Source organism: Alligator sinensis, unplaced genomic scaffold, assembly GCF_000455745.1.
Source record: "Alligator sinensis unplaced genomic scaffold, ASM45574v1 scaffold116_1, whole genome shotgun sequence".
NCBI classification, from domain to species: Eukaryota; Metazoa; Chordata; order Crocodylia; family Alligatoridae; genus Alligator; species Alligator sinensis.
This window is the reverse complement of record NW_005841908.1, coordinates 3,999,326-4,016,128: the sequence shown is the minus strand read 5'-3', so window position 1 is coordinate 4,016,128 and position 16,803 is coordinate 3,999,326. Positions and strand designations below refer to the sequence as shown.

Sequence of the window (16,803 nt, the reverse complement as noted above, 5' to 3'; positions counted from 1 at the left end):
GGCCTAGCAATGCAGCTGACCACAAGGCAGATTAATAGCTAAGCCTTTGCTTGTGTCAAGTAATCATTTTAACTGTATTAAGCATTTTCTGAGTTAAAAGCAGCAAGTATCTCTGTGTCTGTGTGCTGAAAAATCAGCTACAGCAAGAAGTAAGATAAGACAGAAAAACCATTGTTCTGGGTGCACTGGTTGTGTCCTTAAAAAGTATCTACTACTGTGTAAGGTTTTGCTAACATATTATAATGTTACTGTTACTTAACTTTTAGCTTTTAAAAAAGTGCTAGTTCAGCTTAATAAAAATATGCTGTTACAAAGATTTAAAAAGCACCGCCCAAGTATTGCTTTTTTTTGTTAACCATGAAGTCTTGCCTTGTTATAATAAGTATAAAAGATCACCTCACCCTTAGGGGGGGGGGCATTTTGCCTTTTGCTGGCTTTATGGTCTTTGCTCGAGCAAATAAACAGCTGTCTTTCTTTACCCGCGTTGTCTGTCAATCAAATTACAGCTAGACAACGAACCTTAGGGAGGTTTCTCCCACCACAGCTACAACCTACATCTCACTAATTAAGGGATTTTTAGTCAGATTATAACTTTTTTTTGGTTAACAGTTTTTTTAATTTGCACATTGCAGGGTAGGGGGGAGTTTTTTAAATCTTCAATTCTTTTGTCCTTTTGTAGTCAAACTGAGAGCTAACTCTCCTACTTTTTTGGTTCTCTATGGAGTCTTTTAGCAAAAATAGGAAAGACTAACATTTCTGGTCAAGGGGTTTATATTTAAGGCTTAAAATCAAGCATTTGTTATATATGTATTTCATAAACCTTTGCACATTTGTGCAGTTTTCCCTTGCTGGTCACTTTTAACATAGTTGTGAGAGATTTCATATGCTATACTTCTGTTCCTCTGAGATCTCGTTTGTTATTCAGGTAGATCTGTGATAAGAAACAGACAAATCTAAGCACCAGAAAATCAGCTGATCTACATGGTGTTTTGATTTGTGTACGGTTCTGGGAAGCAGTATAACTGCGTGCGTGTGCCGGGGGGAAGGAGAGACAGTGGAGTTGGAGTGTACTTGTGGGAGAGTGTTAAGTGAGCTGTTGCCCTGAGCAATGATGAACCTTGTTTTTTTTGCCTGATTTCAGATAACGAAGGCTTCTACAGTTAAAATGAGCTCAAAATAAAGTGTGTGGTTCTTGTATTCAAAATAAGTGTCAACTAGCCAGACTAGCTTCATACATTCTTTAACCCTAGGTAACATTCTAGAGCGCTGCCCAGCAGTTTAAGTTCACAGGCTTGTCTACAAGAGGCAACATGCAATTTGCCTTCAACAGCAATTTCCACTGGATGCTTTTTAACTGGTGAAAAGTTGGACATAAACCCGGCTAACTCTGGTAAAAAAAAAAAATTTTAAACAGAGCTTGCATAATCTTTCAAATATTATTCAGGAAGAAAATTTAGCACTTTGACAGTTATGAACTCTTTAGAGTAATTTTTTTTTTTGTGTGAAACAACTTCTGTTAATGCTTTTTTGCAAAATAGAGCATAAAGTGAAATGGAGTGATTCTTGATTATAGTTTTATTCAAATCAATTAAACTAAAACTAGTAACATCTTATCCGTTATTATGATTAACTTTGGTAATGCTACTCTTGAAGTTGATTACATTGCAGTTGCAGCTACTGTAATTACAATCCTTCACTTTTTCAGGCTGGCAAAATTGAAAAAAAAATTATAAAATTTAATTTATGGCTAATCAGTGCAAATTGAATTACAGTAGAGATCGCTTCTTGTGCATCTTAGAAATACCCTGAAGTTTTGCCTAATGGTGAATGTAAACTGCAAATGTTTCTTTCCCCAGCACTCGCTTCATAGCAAATCTTAGAACTTATTTTCACCCGGACTTGTTTTTTTCCTTTTCGGTCACATATTTGTATTTTTCTGGGAAATTCACGTTTAGGGCAGAAACCTCCACATTCTTTCTATTCATTTATGGTCTAGATTGAATGTGAAAATCTTTTTTTTATTAAATAACTGATTCCGAGACACAGCATTTTAATTCTGATCTGTTGTGCTCATTAGTAATCTCTCTTTACTAATTATTCATTACACTATGAAGCACCACACGTTTGCCTGATGTTTTACAAATATAAGAAGGTGGTACCCCCGGCTCAGGTGTTTGCAATCTAACATTGCAAAGAAAGCCCCTCATATTAAAATTGAGCTGCCCCCTGACACCTCTGCAGCCCTGCTGCTCCTTCCCTGCAGCCTTGTGCTCCCATCGCACACAGTCTCCCCCTGCACTGTTGTCCCGCTCCCTCCCTCATGTACCTTGAAGGACCCTGCTCTGGTGCCAGCAGGCCCTGTCCTTGGAGCATAGAGCTCCCCACTGCTGCTACAGGGCTGGGTTGGAGCTGTGCTCAGTGCTTCAGGTGGGAGGGGGAGCAGGCAGCAGTGAACAAACTGCATGCCACCCCCACTGCCTCCACACTGGAGGGATGGATAGGCTGATGGGGGGATAGCTCAGGAGTTTGGCTCTTTCCCAAGAGGCCTCAGAATTCAGGGAGGGGAGGACAGAGGGGTACTCAGGGTTCCCTCCCAGCCTGACTGCAGTACTGCAGTGAAATGACACTTAATTGGCTCTGGGGAGCACTGCCCAAGTGCAAAGACCAGGTAAAAAGAAACCCCTGATAGAAAGTGCTGCCATCTCTCAGCCTTACTTAAAGCCAGTCAAAGCTGGCACATCCCAGTGACTCCCCTCTGGGCTCACACACTCCTGACACAAGAGTAGTATGCTCTGAACTGAAGAAGTGGCCCTGCAGCTGCCACACAGCCTCTGAGCCCAGACAGCGGCAGTAACATGGAGGGAAGGCCCCATTCAGGTCCCTGCTCCCCTGGCTGTGGCCCAGCTCATGCTCCCTGTGACATCCTCAGGAGCATTGCTCTTGCACCTCTGCCACATCAGAAGATATGTTACAAGACCCAACCAACATCTTCATCTTAGTTAAATCATTTTAATCAGTGGCTGACATAAGTGGCTAACCAGATAATAAGAATAAGAGCCACCCAGGATCACTTACAGCACATATCATGGTTGGTATGGCACAGGACAGGGCTTGTTCTGTTGCTGTATCAATCTGAACAACACAGTCCTTGGTTGCAGCACTGTTCTATCACAACGTGGGTCTTGTGTGGAGCTCTTTTTCTTTCATGCCTGCTCTGGAGCTGTCTCATTGATTCACCTTCTGCATTTCTATAGCCAGAAGCAATCATCTAGTGGTACTTAACTAAGGCCACTGGTATGTATTATATAAATTGGCAATTAACTGGTCAATTGTGCAATCAATTTATACCAGCCACACATACCAGGTAAGACCAGCCCCAAATGCAAAGTAATTTTCACACAATTAACTGGTTAACCACCAATCAATTTAGATGAGCTACATGATAAACAAGACTAAGTGTCTATAAAAAGAACCAATCAACTATAAAGTAAGTGCTTGAAAATGTGTAACAACTCTACAGTTGGTTTCTATCCAGCTTTAATTTGAACATGTAGTAGGGCCCCGAAGCAATCAAAATGGAACAAATCAAATCATTAATACAAAATAATTTGGCTCTTGATGTTTGAACATGTGATAGAAATAGTTATATCTAAAATCAGATTGTTTAGATGTTGAAAATATCCCTTCTTTAAAAAGGCCAATAATAGTTGATATGAAACTAACAGCAATAAAATGACAAATATGTTTGTGTGCTTGATTAAAGGTATTACTAAATCCAGCATTTCATTTTAAAAAATTGCTATCCCACAACTACAAGGCAAGATGTGCACTGATTTAGTCTCTTCCAACCAGATGAGTCTCTTTGGGTCTGTCAATACGAAAGAGAAGTTCTGCAGGCAAAAAATATCCCAAATACTCTACACTATCTGGTGTGGTATCATTATGATAGTGTCCTCCTTCACCATGATGACTGAAACCATGGGTGTGTTCCAGTCGCAGATCAAACCCCTAGAACAAAGAAAACCTCGTGAATACATTTTCTTCTGAAGTTGTTCTAAATACTTCAATATTTTTTAGGGTGTACTGCAAGTTTCTTCCAAAGATGCTAAAGTGCTTTGCAACATTATTTACGATTTGCAATATGCCAATGACCTAGCTTAGCATGATCCTGACGACAGATTTTCTGTACCTCAGTTTATCAGAGTGGCTTGTCTCAGACCATCACGTTAGAAGATCAAAGGAAGGAACTGAATTGAAAATTCCTTACTCCCAGTCATCTGTTCTAATCACCACAACACTCAGTTATTTCGTGACATGAACCTGTTCTAAGTCAAGTTCAAATATTCAATGTTTGTACTGCAGTAGAACCTAGAAGCCCTTTAGTAGCAATCAGGGCCCCTTTGTGCTGATCGCTGTACAACCACACAAAAAAAAGTTCCGGATTCAGTTTTAACAGATGAGCAGTGGGTACAGCTTGGGAGGGAACACAAAGTAACAATAAGATAATGAATATGTTAGGAGACAAGAGGTGCACATGTACCTTGAAGGACCCAGCATGGCTCATTTCAGAGCTGAGTTCTGTAGTCTGTGTTAATAATGGTGTACACTGCTAGAATTAAGAAATCTAACTCGCTAAAAGGGAGTCCAAATGCAGATGTTGGCAGAAACAAGATGTTGGCAGGAATGAGAGACACACTAATATAATGTAGGAAAACAGATGGGTGTACAAGAGCAAGGAGATTGTATCTGGTAAGTCTAGGAGACTCATCAAGAATGGACAAAGAAAGTAAGGTTTGTATATTGGGATGATAAAATAAGTATGTATGGAAGTTTGGGCTATATCTGATCAGTTTCTAACACTCAGATGATAATGTACAGTAATGAACGATTTTGGTAGGATGAAAAGAAGCAGAAGAGATGGATCCTTCGCTAGTGTGGGCTGATCTACTGGAGCCAGACAGCATTGGACAGCTAGGATCTTCCTCGCTAGCCCAATTTAAGTATTCTGGTCAAGTACGTGTAACGAATTATGGTGTAGATTCAGTCATTAATAAGTATTGTAACGTTCCTATCTAATCTAAAGTTGGTATGTTGCAATAGCATTTTAGAGCATTCATTTAAAATAACTGGAAGAGCACACACCAACTGCTGAAACTTCCTTAGCCTGATGAAGGGTTTTTGAACCCGAAAGCTTGCTTAATAACTATTTTCCAACTACTTGGGTTGGTCTAATAAAAGATATCAGATTCACCCAAGGAACCTTGTCTGGATTTAATAAAGGCATTTTAGCTGAATTAGTGATGTGGTCAATCAAATTCTAACACACATGGGTAAACTTGCCATAAGGATTGTCAGCAATGAGGTAGGATGAGAATGGTTTGTAGTTTTAGTGGCACTACAGTGTTAGACAGAATCTGGTGAATAATACTTAAAGGACTGAAAGAGAGGGGTTATTTTTGGAGAGCAAGCATTGTGAAAGCAGGTTTAGGTATTTCCTTTTCAGTACAGCTCACCTAAATGTGAATTTGCCTCATCAAAAAGACGGTGCAGTCTGAAAAGGCAGAATGGCAGTATATGTATTGAGTATTGGGTTCAAGCTGTGTTAGTGTGTACTTTAATCCTTTGAAAAAAGGGAAATGCGGGATTAAGTGTTATGCCCTTTCTCTTCAGTGGAACACCACAATGCAATATTAATTTTGTATTAATATTTTTTTTGTCAGTGAGTTTTCTAAGTTTCTGGAAAGAGAAATACTTTGTATGAGTTAATGGCAAGGAAGGCATTGTCAAATACAGTTGCAATTAATATGCATGGTACAGGGGCAAGGTAATAAGTAGCTTTATATATAATGCTTTTCACAATAGGGCTCAAAGTACTTTAGAAAGGAGCTAAACATTATCTTCATTTTAGAAATGGAGAAACTGAGGCAGAGATCTGTGAAATGACTTGCCCACAATCAACCAGCAGGTCAGTAGCAGAACCAGGAACAGAACCCTGATTACTCAAGTTCCGGTATTTGCTTCATGGAGGTTACTGTGTGATCCCTAAATGTTTCTCTTCACACCTGTCTGCTTTATTATAATGAACGGGGATGTGTTTGGTTTGAGAACTGTCGATCCTTTCGGATCATGGTGTATGTGCGAGAGGTCACCCAGACCTTTGACACGCATGCCTAGGCAGGAGTTTGGAGGCTGCCCAGACCTTCCATTATCCCTTTGGGCCACAGAGACAGAATCCAAAGGCTAGACTGAGTCCAGACATTTGGTGCCTCTATGGCTGTAGTTGTATAAGCATCTGGGAACTGAACCCGTCTCCCTTGTGACAGACAAGGATTCTACCACTGAACCACAGGGGACTCTTATGAGGATGAGATTGTATTCTGAAATGCTTGGAGTGGGCGGTTACAGACTGAACTGACGAGAGAAATCAGACAAGTCTACACTCCAAAGTCTTGGCAGTGTTAGTTAATGTAATAACAGTAACTTAAAGAACAAGAGAACTGGTGCATATCTCTTTCTCTATGAATGATCCCTATGGTTTACTCTTGGATTTCTGGCACTGGTAGGTTTCAAATTTATGGTGCCCAAATGTAGGTAAGCATAGGTAGACAATACCAGTTTGGTCCTGGGAAGGTTGAAAACTCATCTTTGCCTATGCTAATTCAGAGACTCTAACTTATTCTTCAATAATGATTTCAATATGTTTTCCCAAGGGTTAGTGGGGGCCTTGCCCTAGCGGGGATAATGTCAAATAAATAAGATTAGCTATAGGAATGATTAGCATCATGGTGCATATCTCAAAAAGTGGTGTTAGAAGCCAGGACCTTTAGGAAGTACTCCAGGGAGTTGCATCTTGGGAACCTCTTGCACAGTGAGATGTGGATTGCTACCCACATCTCATGCCTTCCTGAGGCAGATCAAAAAACTCATGACAGAATCACTGTAAAACACACTACACAGTTACTCATGAGAGAGACTTACTGGATCTCTGGAAACTATCACAGGCTGACAAACCAACGGTGCCTTCACTTCAAAAAACTTGAGCCAATTATTTACCTCCTCATCAGTGTTCAAAGGACAAGCAGAAAATTCTGGGGGCTGTAACAAGAACATTGTTAGTGAAATATGATATGCTTTCTCCTAAGCTACTTTACTTTGTCAGCCTCATTTACTCTTATCCAGTACAATGCAAGCAGTAGTCTTAATGGTTTTTTCGTTCAGAACCGTAAGTCCACACAGCTTCTTCCATTGTCACTGCCAAAATACCCAGTGGGAGAACTCTGGGAATCAAAGCACTGGTATGTTCAGCTTCTAGCATATTGGGCTAACTGCTAACACAACACGTAAGGTTCTCTCTGCTTTAATATCAGAGGCACATGGTCCTATACAGCCACATTTGAACACAGGTGAAACACATGGGATTCTGTTTTTGAGTGATGTGAACATCTAGATGTCAACATCAGCTAAACTGTGATTCTTACAGTAACCACAAACAACCTACAGCAGTGTGTTAAAAGCCTCATCCAGTTTGGTCATGGATATTGTATTAAATCTCTTGGCAGTAAGAAGTAACGTAAACAATGTTCTCAATGTGGACAGAGCCCAGGGCCTACAAATGGATGACTGACTCAGAACTGTCAGGGATGATTCTTTCTCCAAAGGGAGGCACCACAGTTGTTATGCATAAAAATGCATAAGCAGTCTCCAAAGCCGGGTCCAAGTGTCAGGACTGTCCTGAGGAACTGCCTTCATCCGTGGGCTACAGAGTCAGGCCCCCTCCTCTTGCTTATTCTCTTTGGCCCCATGTGTCTTGCCTTTCTTTTTATTCAGTGACTGAGTCATCTGCAATGGAGTGGTGGAGTTTCCAGTGTTCCAGCCTTGCCTCTAGCTTTGTAGTTGAGGTCCTTCTCTGAGGATGGAGCTGTGGCTCTGAATTCCTTTGGCATGAGAAACCTATAACTGAGGCAACCATCTTCCTGGATAAGTGCTCTTAGGATGCTATGCAAAAGGTTAGCACCCCTTTTACTTCCTTCAGCCTTGTATTAAAAAAACCCAAAGTATAAGCCCATATCCAAAGGGACCATGTAGATGCCAACTCCATGAAGCAGTTTTAAATTCTGAATCCTATGAATCTCAAATCTCAGACACACCAAAGTTTGGGGGAAACAGACAAATACTCAGATTCAGTCACATCTTCCATGTTTACTATTAACTGGTTTAGACCTGCACTTGCTCAGCATGCTGCCATAAAGTTAGGCCTATGAATTCTGCTCTTAGAACCAAGTAGCTAAAAGTTAGGTTTGGCAATGTTGAGGGTCGCTACATGTAAGTGCCTTTGTAGCTCTTGTCCTAAGTTTTGTCACCTGAATTATACTGTGGCTCTTAAGAAAAGAGCTACTTACCATGATATGCATCTTTGCTTTTCCCTTTTGAATAACAAATGTACCTCCCATTCCAACTGGCTTATCGCCATAATGTTCCTCTAAAATTTGCCTCAGACAGGTGATAAAATTATGTTGCCCAGTTCTTCCATTAGCTTTCACTTCAATGACCTAGAGAACAGATACGCAATAATCATTACTATTACTTGCATCAAATTCTGTCTTCTGTATTTCAAAGCTGCTGTGAAACCTTCTCAAAGTTGTGTCCCATTATCTCTTTCTCAAAGAATAAATTCTCACTCCAGTGAGGCTTTCTTTGTATCATTTATCTTTGTGATATAATAGTTGTGCGTGTGTGTAAGAGACTCCTATTTTTTTGTGAGGGAAGCCCTTTATTTATACACACAAGAGGCACTGCACAGGAAGCAAAGGACATCAACCCCATCACAAGGGAACTCTGCCTAGAGTTGAAGAAGTTATTAATTTTCAATGTGCCACTCAGTGACTGGCTTTTCAGCTAATACTAATCACGTGATAGTTGTATTTAGGGGGACATTCATCTACAAGGAACTAAGACACACTCAGTTTACTCTGTTAATCATTCATCAGCTGGCAATAACTTTCAGAAGGCAATACTTTTCAGTCACTGCCAACTCAGGAGATTTAAGAGTTATAGGTTACAAATCCTAGTGTCAATTCCTTTGGGAATCCAGTCCCCAACATCAACTTCATTTTTTTGTATCGGACATTATTTCTTGTATGCAATATTTGCCTTAAAAATGATCAACACTCTCAGGAAGGAAAGGCAGGATGGAAGCAGACAAATGAATTCTAGTCAAAGTCTATTGTTTAAGTTACTTTTTATCTAAATGTGCACCTTGCCTGGTTGGCCCTGGCTGGCAAACAGGTTGGCCAACAATCCAAAATTGCTGTATCTGTACTTCTCCAGCAAGCATCCTCCATCTGTAGGATTAATTCGAGCAGTGTAACTTGTATTTACTGCATGCTTTTGTTCAGTCTCAGTATGAGCAATAGGGATAAACTGAAAAGAAAGGTGCATAAAATAGTTGGATTTTATACAGTTCACTTACTGCTAGAAAGTTAACAGCAATCCTCTTGAATACAACAGAAGCTACACCTCTCTGAATTGGACTAAAACTGGCTTGCAAAGTGTGCACATTTTGGAGGGGGAAAATCCAGTGAATATGTCTATTTCCTTGGCTGAATGTCATGGTAACACGGACACCAACATTAAAAAATGTACTCTCCTTTAGCAACCTAGATCAAAAACTCCACATAAATAAGTCAAAAAGGAACTGTTTCTCAGTGAGGCAACATCTATTAACTAATCACAGCAAAAGGCCCAACTTAATGCAATTTATAGTATTTACTAACAGGAGGTAAATCCTTCCATTCCAATTTGTACATAAGGCTTTTAAGATGTCAGTTTCCAATTGCTTCAGGTTTCTTTTGTTTGTGATTGTATTTCAGGCATCTAAACATTTGTTTAGTTATACAATCTCCTTGTAATTATGCTATTTTCCATAGTATACTGGAGTTGTCTTAACTTCCCATTCCTACCTGACATTGTAAGACACTCTTCAAACAGTAGTATTGTGTATATATCACTACCAAAAAATCTACATCATCATTCAAGATTAGGATTGACACTGGCATTTTAAAGCCATTTACCATTCAGTACTTTGGCAGCTGTTTTTCAGCTCACACTTCTGTCACTTACTACGTAATTGGAGATTTCTGGTATAGTGATAATTAGACAGTGCATCCTGTTAGCTCCATTTCTGTTCCCCCTTGGATTCAAGTCAAAACATGATTTGTTATTGAAATTACAATCACTTCATGGCATAGGTCTTATTTTAATTCACTTATCCATGCTAATGACATTAATTACAGATGTTAAAAAAAGATAACTGTAAAAAGGAAATAGCAAGCTACATACATGTTGTGGCCTATAGCAGTTCTTTTCTACAACCCTCCATGGCTCCTGTCACAGGCAGCTTTTATAAAAACAGCTACATACATGCACATTAGGGGCATGTGTTTCCAGGAAGTCACTGATTGAGAAGTACTAAATACTTCTACAATACAACCCAATGTTACTGACCTCGGCATTTACTCCAAGAATTCTAGATGAAGCAGCTCCAGCTCCAAGAATGAAAGCTCCAGGCAGCTCTATTTCTTTTGCAACAGTATTCAGATCATACACCTGCACAACAGGGATACATTCATTTTGCTTGGGCTTCACATCCTGCCTTGTATTTCTCATTCCAGCTAAATTCCACTGCTACTTCTTGATGCACCCCATCAAAACATCATTATTACCTGTCTGAATTAGGCTTAATAAAATCCCTAGAGCAGAACAGTGCCAATATCTGGTTGAGTTTAGATCTATATTCACACTTTATGGCCTCAGCAGGTCTCCACCTTGTTTGCTAGATTGCAGGGTTTTATTGTATAAACCAGGCACCATTCTACCTGCAGACCACGTTAAATAAGTCAGTTTCACTGAGATCAAAAAGAAAAATAACCTTAAATGATGTCACATAGATCAGATTCTGGCAGGTACCTAGAACCAGGCATTGTGCTCTATCCAAAGTGAGTGCTAATGTGAACCCTACTTCAGCTTGCACTGGTCCCACAGGCAGTCTTTTCTTATGAAGAACAGAATTTAGATGGGGACTGTGGCTAGAGGCTACTGACAAGCAGCATGCAATAAATAAATATACAGATTATGTCTTGGCCTATAGCAATTCCTTCCTACAACCCTCCATGGCTCCTGTCACAGACAGCTTTTATAAAAACAGCTACATCATATTTGCAGACAGCAGAAGAGGAACAACTAACTTATGCATGCTGCTTCTGATGTGGGGCATGGTTTTTTTTGACATGTTCTGTGCTTAGCACAAGCCAAATCTTAGCTTGGGATGCCTTTGGAATATTTTTACATGTGGAACCCTAGAGTATCTATTCATCAGTGTTCTCTAGGAATTTAAAAAATGCTACTACATGTGACATCTTGGCAATGCATTAAAAACCATGCCTGTAGAAGACTCACTTTATCTTTTTGTACAAGAGGCAAAAGGTAAGGGACACCTCCAACATCTGCTATCCTAGGCTTCCCACAGATTCCTGGAATAAGAACAAAGCCAGTTAGCTTTTTAAGAATATTTCTGTAAAGATCTCTCTCTATATACTTGAAGTATAATATGCTAATTAACCAGGTCCTGAGAAGCCTCCTTTCAGTTTCCAGAAAGTCTTTTAAAGCACTGGTTTCTCTTCACATGCAGAAGAAATAAGGGTTGCGTTACTGTCCTTTCCAGAAATGTACAAATCTACATGAAATAAACCTGAATTTCAGCAGAAAGTAGACATGGGATATGCATTTAAGGCTAGCCAGCCTGTTTCCAAAGCAGTGTTCTACAAGAATTAGCTCTACTTGGGGTTGTTGCCCAAAAATAGTGTAATAGGTAATAACCACAGAATACTAGTTCTCCAGTGAGGCAGGGGGTACACAGAGTGACAGGACATAGCTACCTTTATTGGACATACCTTCCCTATCTTGTGTATGTACACAGGTAGGTTTTTACGTAAGTATGAGATAAACTTTTAAAAATGAGATTGAGCAATAACATAGTACTTGGCCTGGATACAGGCCTTCCATCTGAGAATCTCAAAGCACATCACAACACAAATTAGTTAAATCAGTGAGATAAATGGCATTAGAATAATTTTAACAATGAAAGAATGACAGTGAGTATGTGAATATCAGCAGCAGAGGCAAGAACAAAAACCAGGTCTTACAGCTCCTGTGCAGGTTAGTTATTTGCAGGACAGCGTTTCCACCATCTTCAAAAGTCCAGAAACATAATGAATCAGCTCTAAAGACCTGGCAATCCCAGCCTCAGATGGAAATGTGAAGTTACCTTTAACAGGAAAGGTGAATGGTTCTTGAGTCAAATCAGGGCAGTCCACTACAGAGACCTGAGTATCAGCAAAGTTTTCTTTAAGCCCTTTCTGCAGAACTAGAATAAAGAATGAAAAAAAATGTTATTGACACTATAAAAATATGCCTTTAAACACTAAAAAAGATGCCTATAAAAACATGCCTTTAAGCCCTGATTCAGCTAGGTACTTAAGAATGTACACAATTCCATTGATTGAAATGCTCAAAGTTAAGCACATGAGGCACATGAAGTTTATTGCCTCTGAGTCAGGTCTTCAAGGAAAAGCAAATCCTTCTTGGTGATACTATATCACACCAGAAACTTCCATTTTCTCCTTTAAAAAAAAATAAGCATGCCAAGATGTTCAGAAGTAGAACCCTAAACTTAAGGTCCAAAACCCATTTTTAGACACCAGTCTAATTTTCAGAAATCCTTTGCACTCAATGATTTTCTTCAGTCAATTATTTTTTCCAGCCATAGTTAGACAGAGTAGAAGACCTCTGTTGTAGGGGCTGGATTGTGGTGAGGGACAGGAAGGGGGAAAAGGAGAAAAGAAGTTTTGTATTTGTATGTATAAAGCATATCTGGGCAGCCTGGGCTTCAGACGAGGGCATGTTCTATCAAAAAAGATATAGAATAAGCTGAATCCTGCAGTTTGGATCTCAACTTGAACACCAAGAGGGGAACCATCTGCAGCTAACAGCATACAGGACTGATATCTCACATTAGTGTTGTCCAATGCTTGTTGTAAATCCTGGCCCCTAGCTTGACAGGGTGGGCATGAGTTTTAGAAATGCAACAGATCCTGAGTCTAAAAGTTCAATTTCAGTGGGGCTAAGATTCATTTGTATTCCCCTGTTACAAACCTGCAAAATACATCAATTGGCATAAAATAAAATTTCCCTGCTGTAAGAGCACTGTTTCCCCTGAATTTTTCCTACTGTCTGCAGTTTTGCCTTGCTGGTAGCAAAAGGCATTGCTGTATACACCACAGGGATAAAAACACATTTTAAAATGTTAGTTTGTTTGTCATTCCTTATTATAACACTTTCCAGAATATTACAGATTACTTTACTTACCCCCAGCAAGTTCTTCTAGACTTGGGACGTGGAAAGCAAACTTTTCAACTTTGGCCATTTCTTAGCTCATAGGGTCAATCGACCTCTTCAAGAAAGAATTACAAATCAGAGTACACCAAGGACTCACAGCTGTTAATAAGCATTTTGGTTTAGTGATTAAAGTCAGTCTGCACCCTTTATGCTAATCTTTTATATGTAACTGACTGTTGCCAGCCTCATTCAAGAATATAGAAGCTGCTGTTGCCTTGAAAGAGATTCAGAGCACATATTTATGCTGTTAATTTTCCTGCATGTTTTGGAATGAGGGTGTGCTTGAAACATTGCTTGAGAGCTCTAGATAGCCCCTAGAACAGAGCTTTCCAAACTGTGTGCCGCGACACATTAGTGTGTCGGCGGCAGTGTGTAGGTGTGTTGCGCGAAATGCAGAAAATTTTGCGGAAGGGCACCGCGGAGCTCCCTTACTCGCGTCTGCTTCCCTTGGCCCCTCCCCCGGAACTGAATTACAGTGTCGCGAAATGATGCATGTCTAAAAAGTGTGTCACCAACATGAAAAGTTTGGAAAGCTCTGCCCTAGAAACTTAGGCCTGAAGCTGACTCTGGGCAGTCATACCTGATTTCATTGGGGCTCCAGCCAAACACGCAGGGCTGCTAATGTGGAGCCAAAAGAAAGACTGGGGTTCGGATATAACAGAATTCTTTTAAATGATTTTGGAGAATGGCTGTGGCCTCTTCTCGCCCATCCAAAAATAAATATATATAAATAAGTAATGCTCTGGACCAAGTCAAGTCATTGCAAACTGCCCCATTTGAATCCTGGGCAGATAGGATTCTATGGCTTTCCCCTACCAGAAAACAAGAGAGCAGGGGTAGCAGTGTTTCTCTAGGTGAAGAACAGAAGCAAGGAGCTCCAGTCTCTCTTCTGTAATAAGCTAGTACATAGCAATGTTGTTTTGATAGGAATGAGCATAAGCAAAGGATTTCATAAAATTTATTGTTCACAGTCCTGGGGTTCAAGGTAAGTGTAGTTTAGTCCATCTTACAACAGCACGCAGGTCAGCTGGCTGGGGCAAATCACCAAGTCAAAGTAGAAAAACCTGGTCAGACAGCTTATGAGTTAACCACATCAATCATTAACTCCTTAGTTACACATCTGTCTCCGTCTCCTCCATGCACAAAGCAAAGAAGCTGCAGATATCTTATAGCACAGGAGTGGGAAAAATACAGCCTGCAGGCCAGATCCAATCCACCAAGGGATTTTATCAGGCCTGTGGTGGGTCCCTCAGCCCTGCCAGGCCATTGTGGGGGACAGCCCAGGCTGTAGTGCATGTGGTCAATCCTGCTGCCCCCAGGCACGCAGTGGGGCTGGCCCCACTGCCTGGGCACCTTGGCCTGTCTGCCCCTCACCCACCACCAGGGGCACTGGATGGAGTGGGCAGGGTCTTTATGGAGAACAGCCCAGGACCCCTGTGGGCTGGGTGTGTTTGGATGGCATGGGGCTGTGAGCAGGTGGGGAGCGGTGTCCAGATGGGACAGGCAGGTGGAGCTGGGCCTGGGATCACGGGCCGATGACATCACAGGACCTTGAAGGAAGTAACTTGTGGCTCTGCCCCAGGCCCTGGCCCCACACTATCACTGCCCTGCAATCCTGGCCCTGGCCCCAGCTGCCACTGCCAGACACTGCTCCCTATCCATCCGCAGCCCCATCCCATCCGCATGGCTGAGCGTGCTCTGTCTATGGGGGTCCTAGGCCAGCCTCCATGGAGATTCTGCTTGTCTGTTCTGTCCAATGCCCTCAGACTGGTCTATAATCTACTAGTAAGGGAGTTTTAGTGAGTTGCTGCAGGCCGCAAGGAGGGCAGGAGGGGTGCTGACCCAACCCGCAACAGCTCACCAGAACTCCAGGAGGCTGTGGGTAGGGAGTAAAGGGCACCAGCAGGGCCAGGGGGCTGTGGGTCAGGAGTGAGTAGCACCAGCACTCAGGAAGTTGTGGCTTGGGAACGAGGGGCAATGGCACGGGCAAGGCACCGACATACTAGGGCTGCTCAGTGCCACAAAGCAGTGGGGGGCAGGGGCAGCTGCACTAGCATCCTGGTGAGCGAAGGAGGCAGGGGGAGCTCTGATTTTCCATGATAAAAAATCCAAAATCAAATACCAAAGTTTATAAGTATTTACAATTTATTATAGTGATTGAGGCACTGGTAGGCTTCCAAATGGTTCCTATCCTGTGTACAGGACCTCCATCTGACGCAGGAGGTACATGGTCCCACTACGGGGAATGCCTTACTGGACCTGGTATTGGCAATGGGGGATGACATGGTAGGAGACCTACAGATCGGTGGTCACCTGGGGGACAGCGATCACCAAATAATAGAATTCATCATAAGACGTCGAGTGGGTAAGGTAACTAGTAGGGTGAAAGTGCTAGACTTTAGGAAAGCTGACTTCAATGAACGCAGGCGTTTAGACATGGACGCACTGTAGAGTAAGAGTTTTAAAGAGTTGGGAGCCCAAGAAGGGTGGCTGTGCCTTAAGGAAATGATCCTTTGGGCACAGAGGGAGACGATCCCGATGCAGGGAAAAAGGGGGAAAGGGGCCAAGAGGCTTCCTTGGCTGACCAGAGAAATCCAGAGCAGTCTACGGGCTAAAAGGGGGGCATATAAAAAGTGGAAACGGGGAGAGATTACTAAACAGGAGTATACCTCCTCTGCTCGCGCTTGTAGGGAGGCAGTTAGACAGGCCAAAGCTACCATGGAGCTGAGGATGGCATCCCAAGTTAAGGATAACAAGAAATTGTTCTTTAGATATATAGGGAGTAAAAGGAAGGCCCAGGGAGGAATAGGACCCCTACTAGATGGGTATAAGCAATTGGTGACGGACAGGAGGGACAAGGCTGAACTCCTCAATGAGTTCTTTGCCTCAGTGTTCCTAAGTGAGGGGCAAGACAAGGCTGTCACTGGGATTGTAGAGAGGCAGCAGCAAGACGCCAGACTACCAAGTGTAGACCCTGAGATGGTGCAGAGGCACTTGGAGGAACTGGATGCGTTTAAGTCGGCAGGCCCGGATGAGATCCATCCGAGGGTACTGAAGGCACTGGCTGACGTCACTGAGCAGCCACCGGCGGGAATATCTGAACACTCGTGGCGCACGGGCCAGGTCCCGGAGGACTGGAAAAGGGCCAGTGTGGTCCCCATTTTCAAGAAGGGGAGGATGGAGGACCCCAGGCAACTATAGGTCAGTCAGTCTCACCTCCATCCTAGGCAAAGTCTTTGAAAAAATTATCAAGGCTCACATATGCGAGAGCCCGGCAGGAAAAATTATGCTGAGGGGAAACCAGCACAGGTTCGTAGCAGGTAGATCATGCCTGACTAATCTAGTCTCTTT

At 41.9% G+C, this 16,803-nt stretch overlaps 1 protein-coding gene and 1 non-coding gene across 2 annotated transcripts in view; one reads left to right on the top strand and one right to left on the bottom strand.

Annotated features, from left to right (window-relative positions):
* Positions 1-928: 928 nt before the first annotated feature.
* Positions 929-1,012, top strand: LOC112549438. Its single transcript, XR_003092846.1, has one exon. It is a non-coding gene; the product is annotated as a small nucleolar RNA U2-19 (small nucleolar RNA).
* A 1,977-nt stretch (positions 1,013-2,989) lies between these two features.
* Positions 2,990-16,803, bottom strand: part of CUNH11orf54 (chromosome unknown C11orf54 homolog) — a 15,550-nt gene continuing 1,736 nt past the window's right edge. Inside the window, exons 2-9 of the mRNA XM_025197877.1 lie at positions 13,423-13,507; positions 12,323-12,421; positions 11,455-11,528; positions 10,504-10,605; positions 9,256-9,420; positions 8,400-8,549; positions 6,979-7,095; positions 2,990-4,008 (exon numbers count right to left, since the gene is read on the bottom strand). Coding sequence (XP_025053662.1) covers positions 3,835-4,008; positions 6,979-7,095; positions 8,400-8,549; positions 9,256-9,420; positions 10,504-10,605; positions 11,455-11,528; positions 12,323-12,421; positions 13,423-13,480 — 939 coding nt within the window. The 5' untranslated portion in view covers positions 13,481-13,507 and the 3' untranslated portion in view covers positions 2,990-3,834. The remainder of the gene's footprint in view (positions 4,009-6,978; positions 7,096-8,399; positions 8,550-9,255; positions 9,421-10,503; positions 10,606-11,454; positions 11,529-12,322; positions 12,422-13,422; positions 13,508-16,803) is intronic.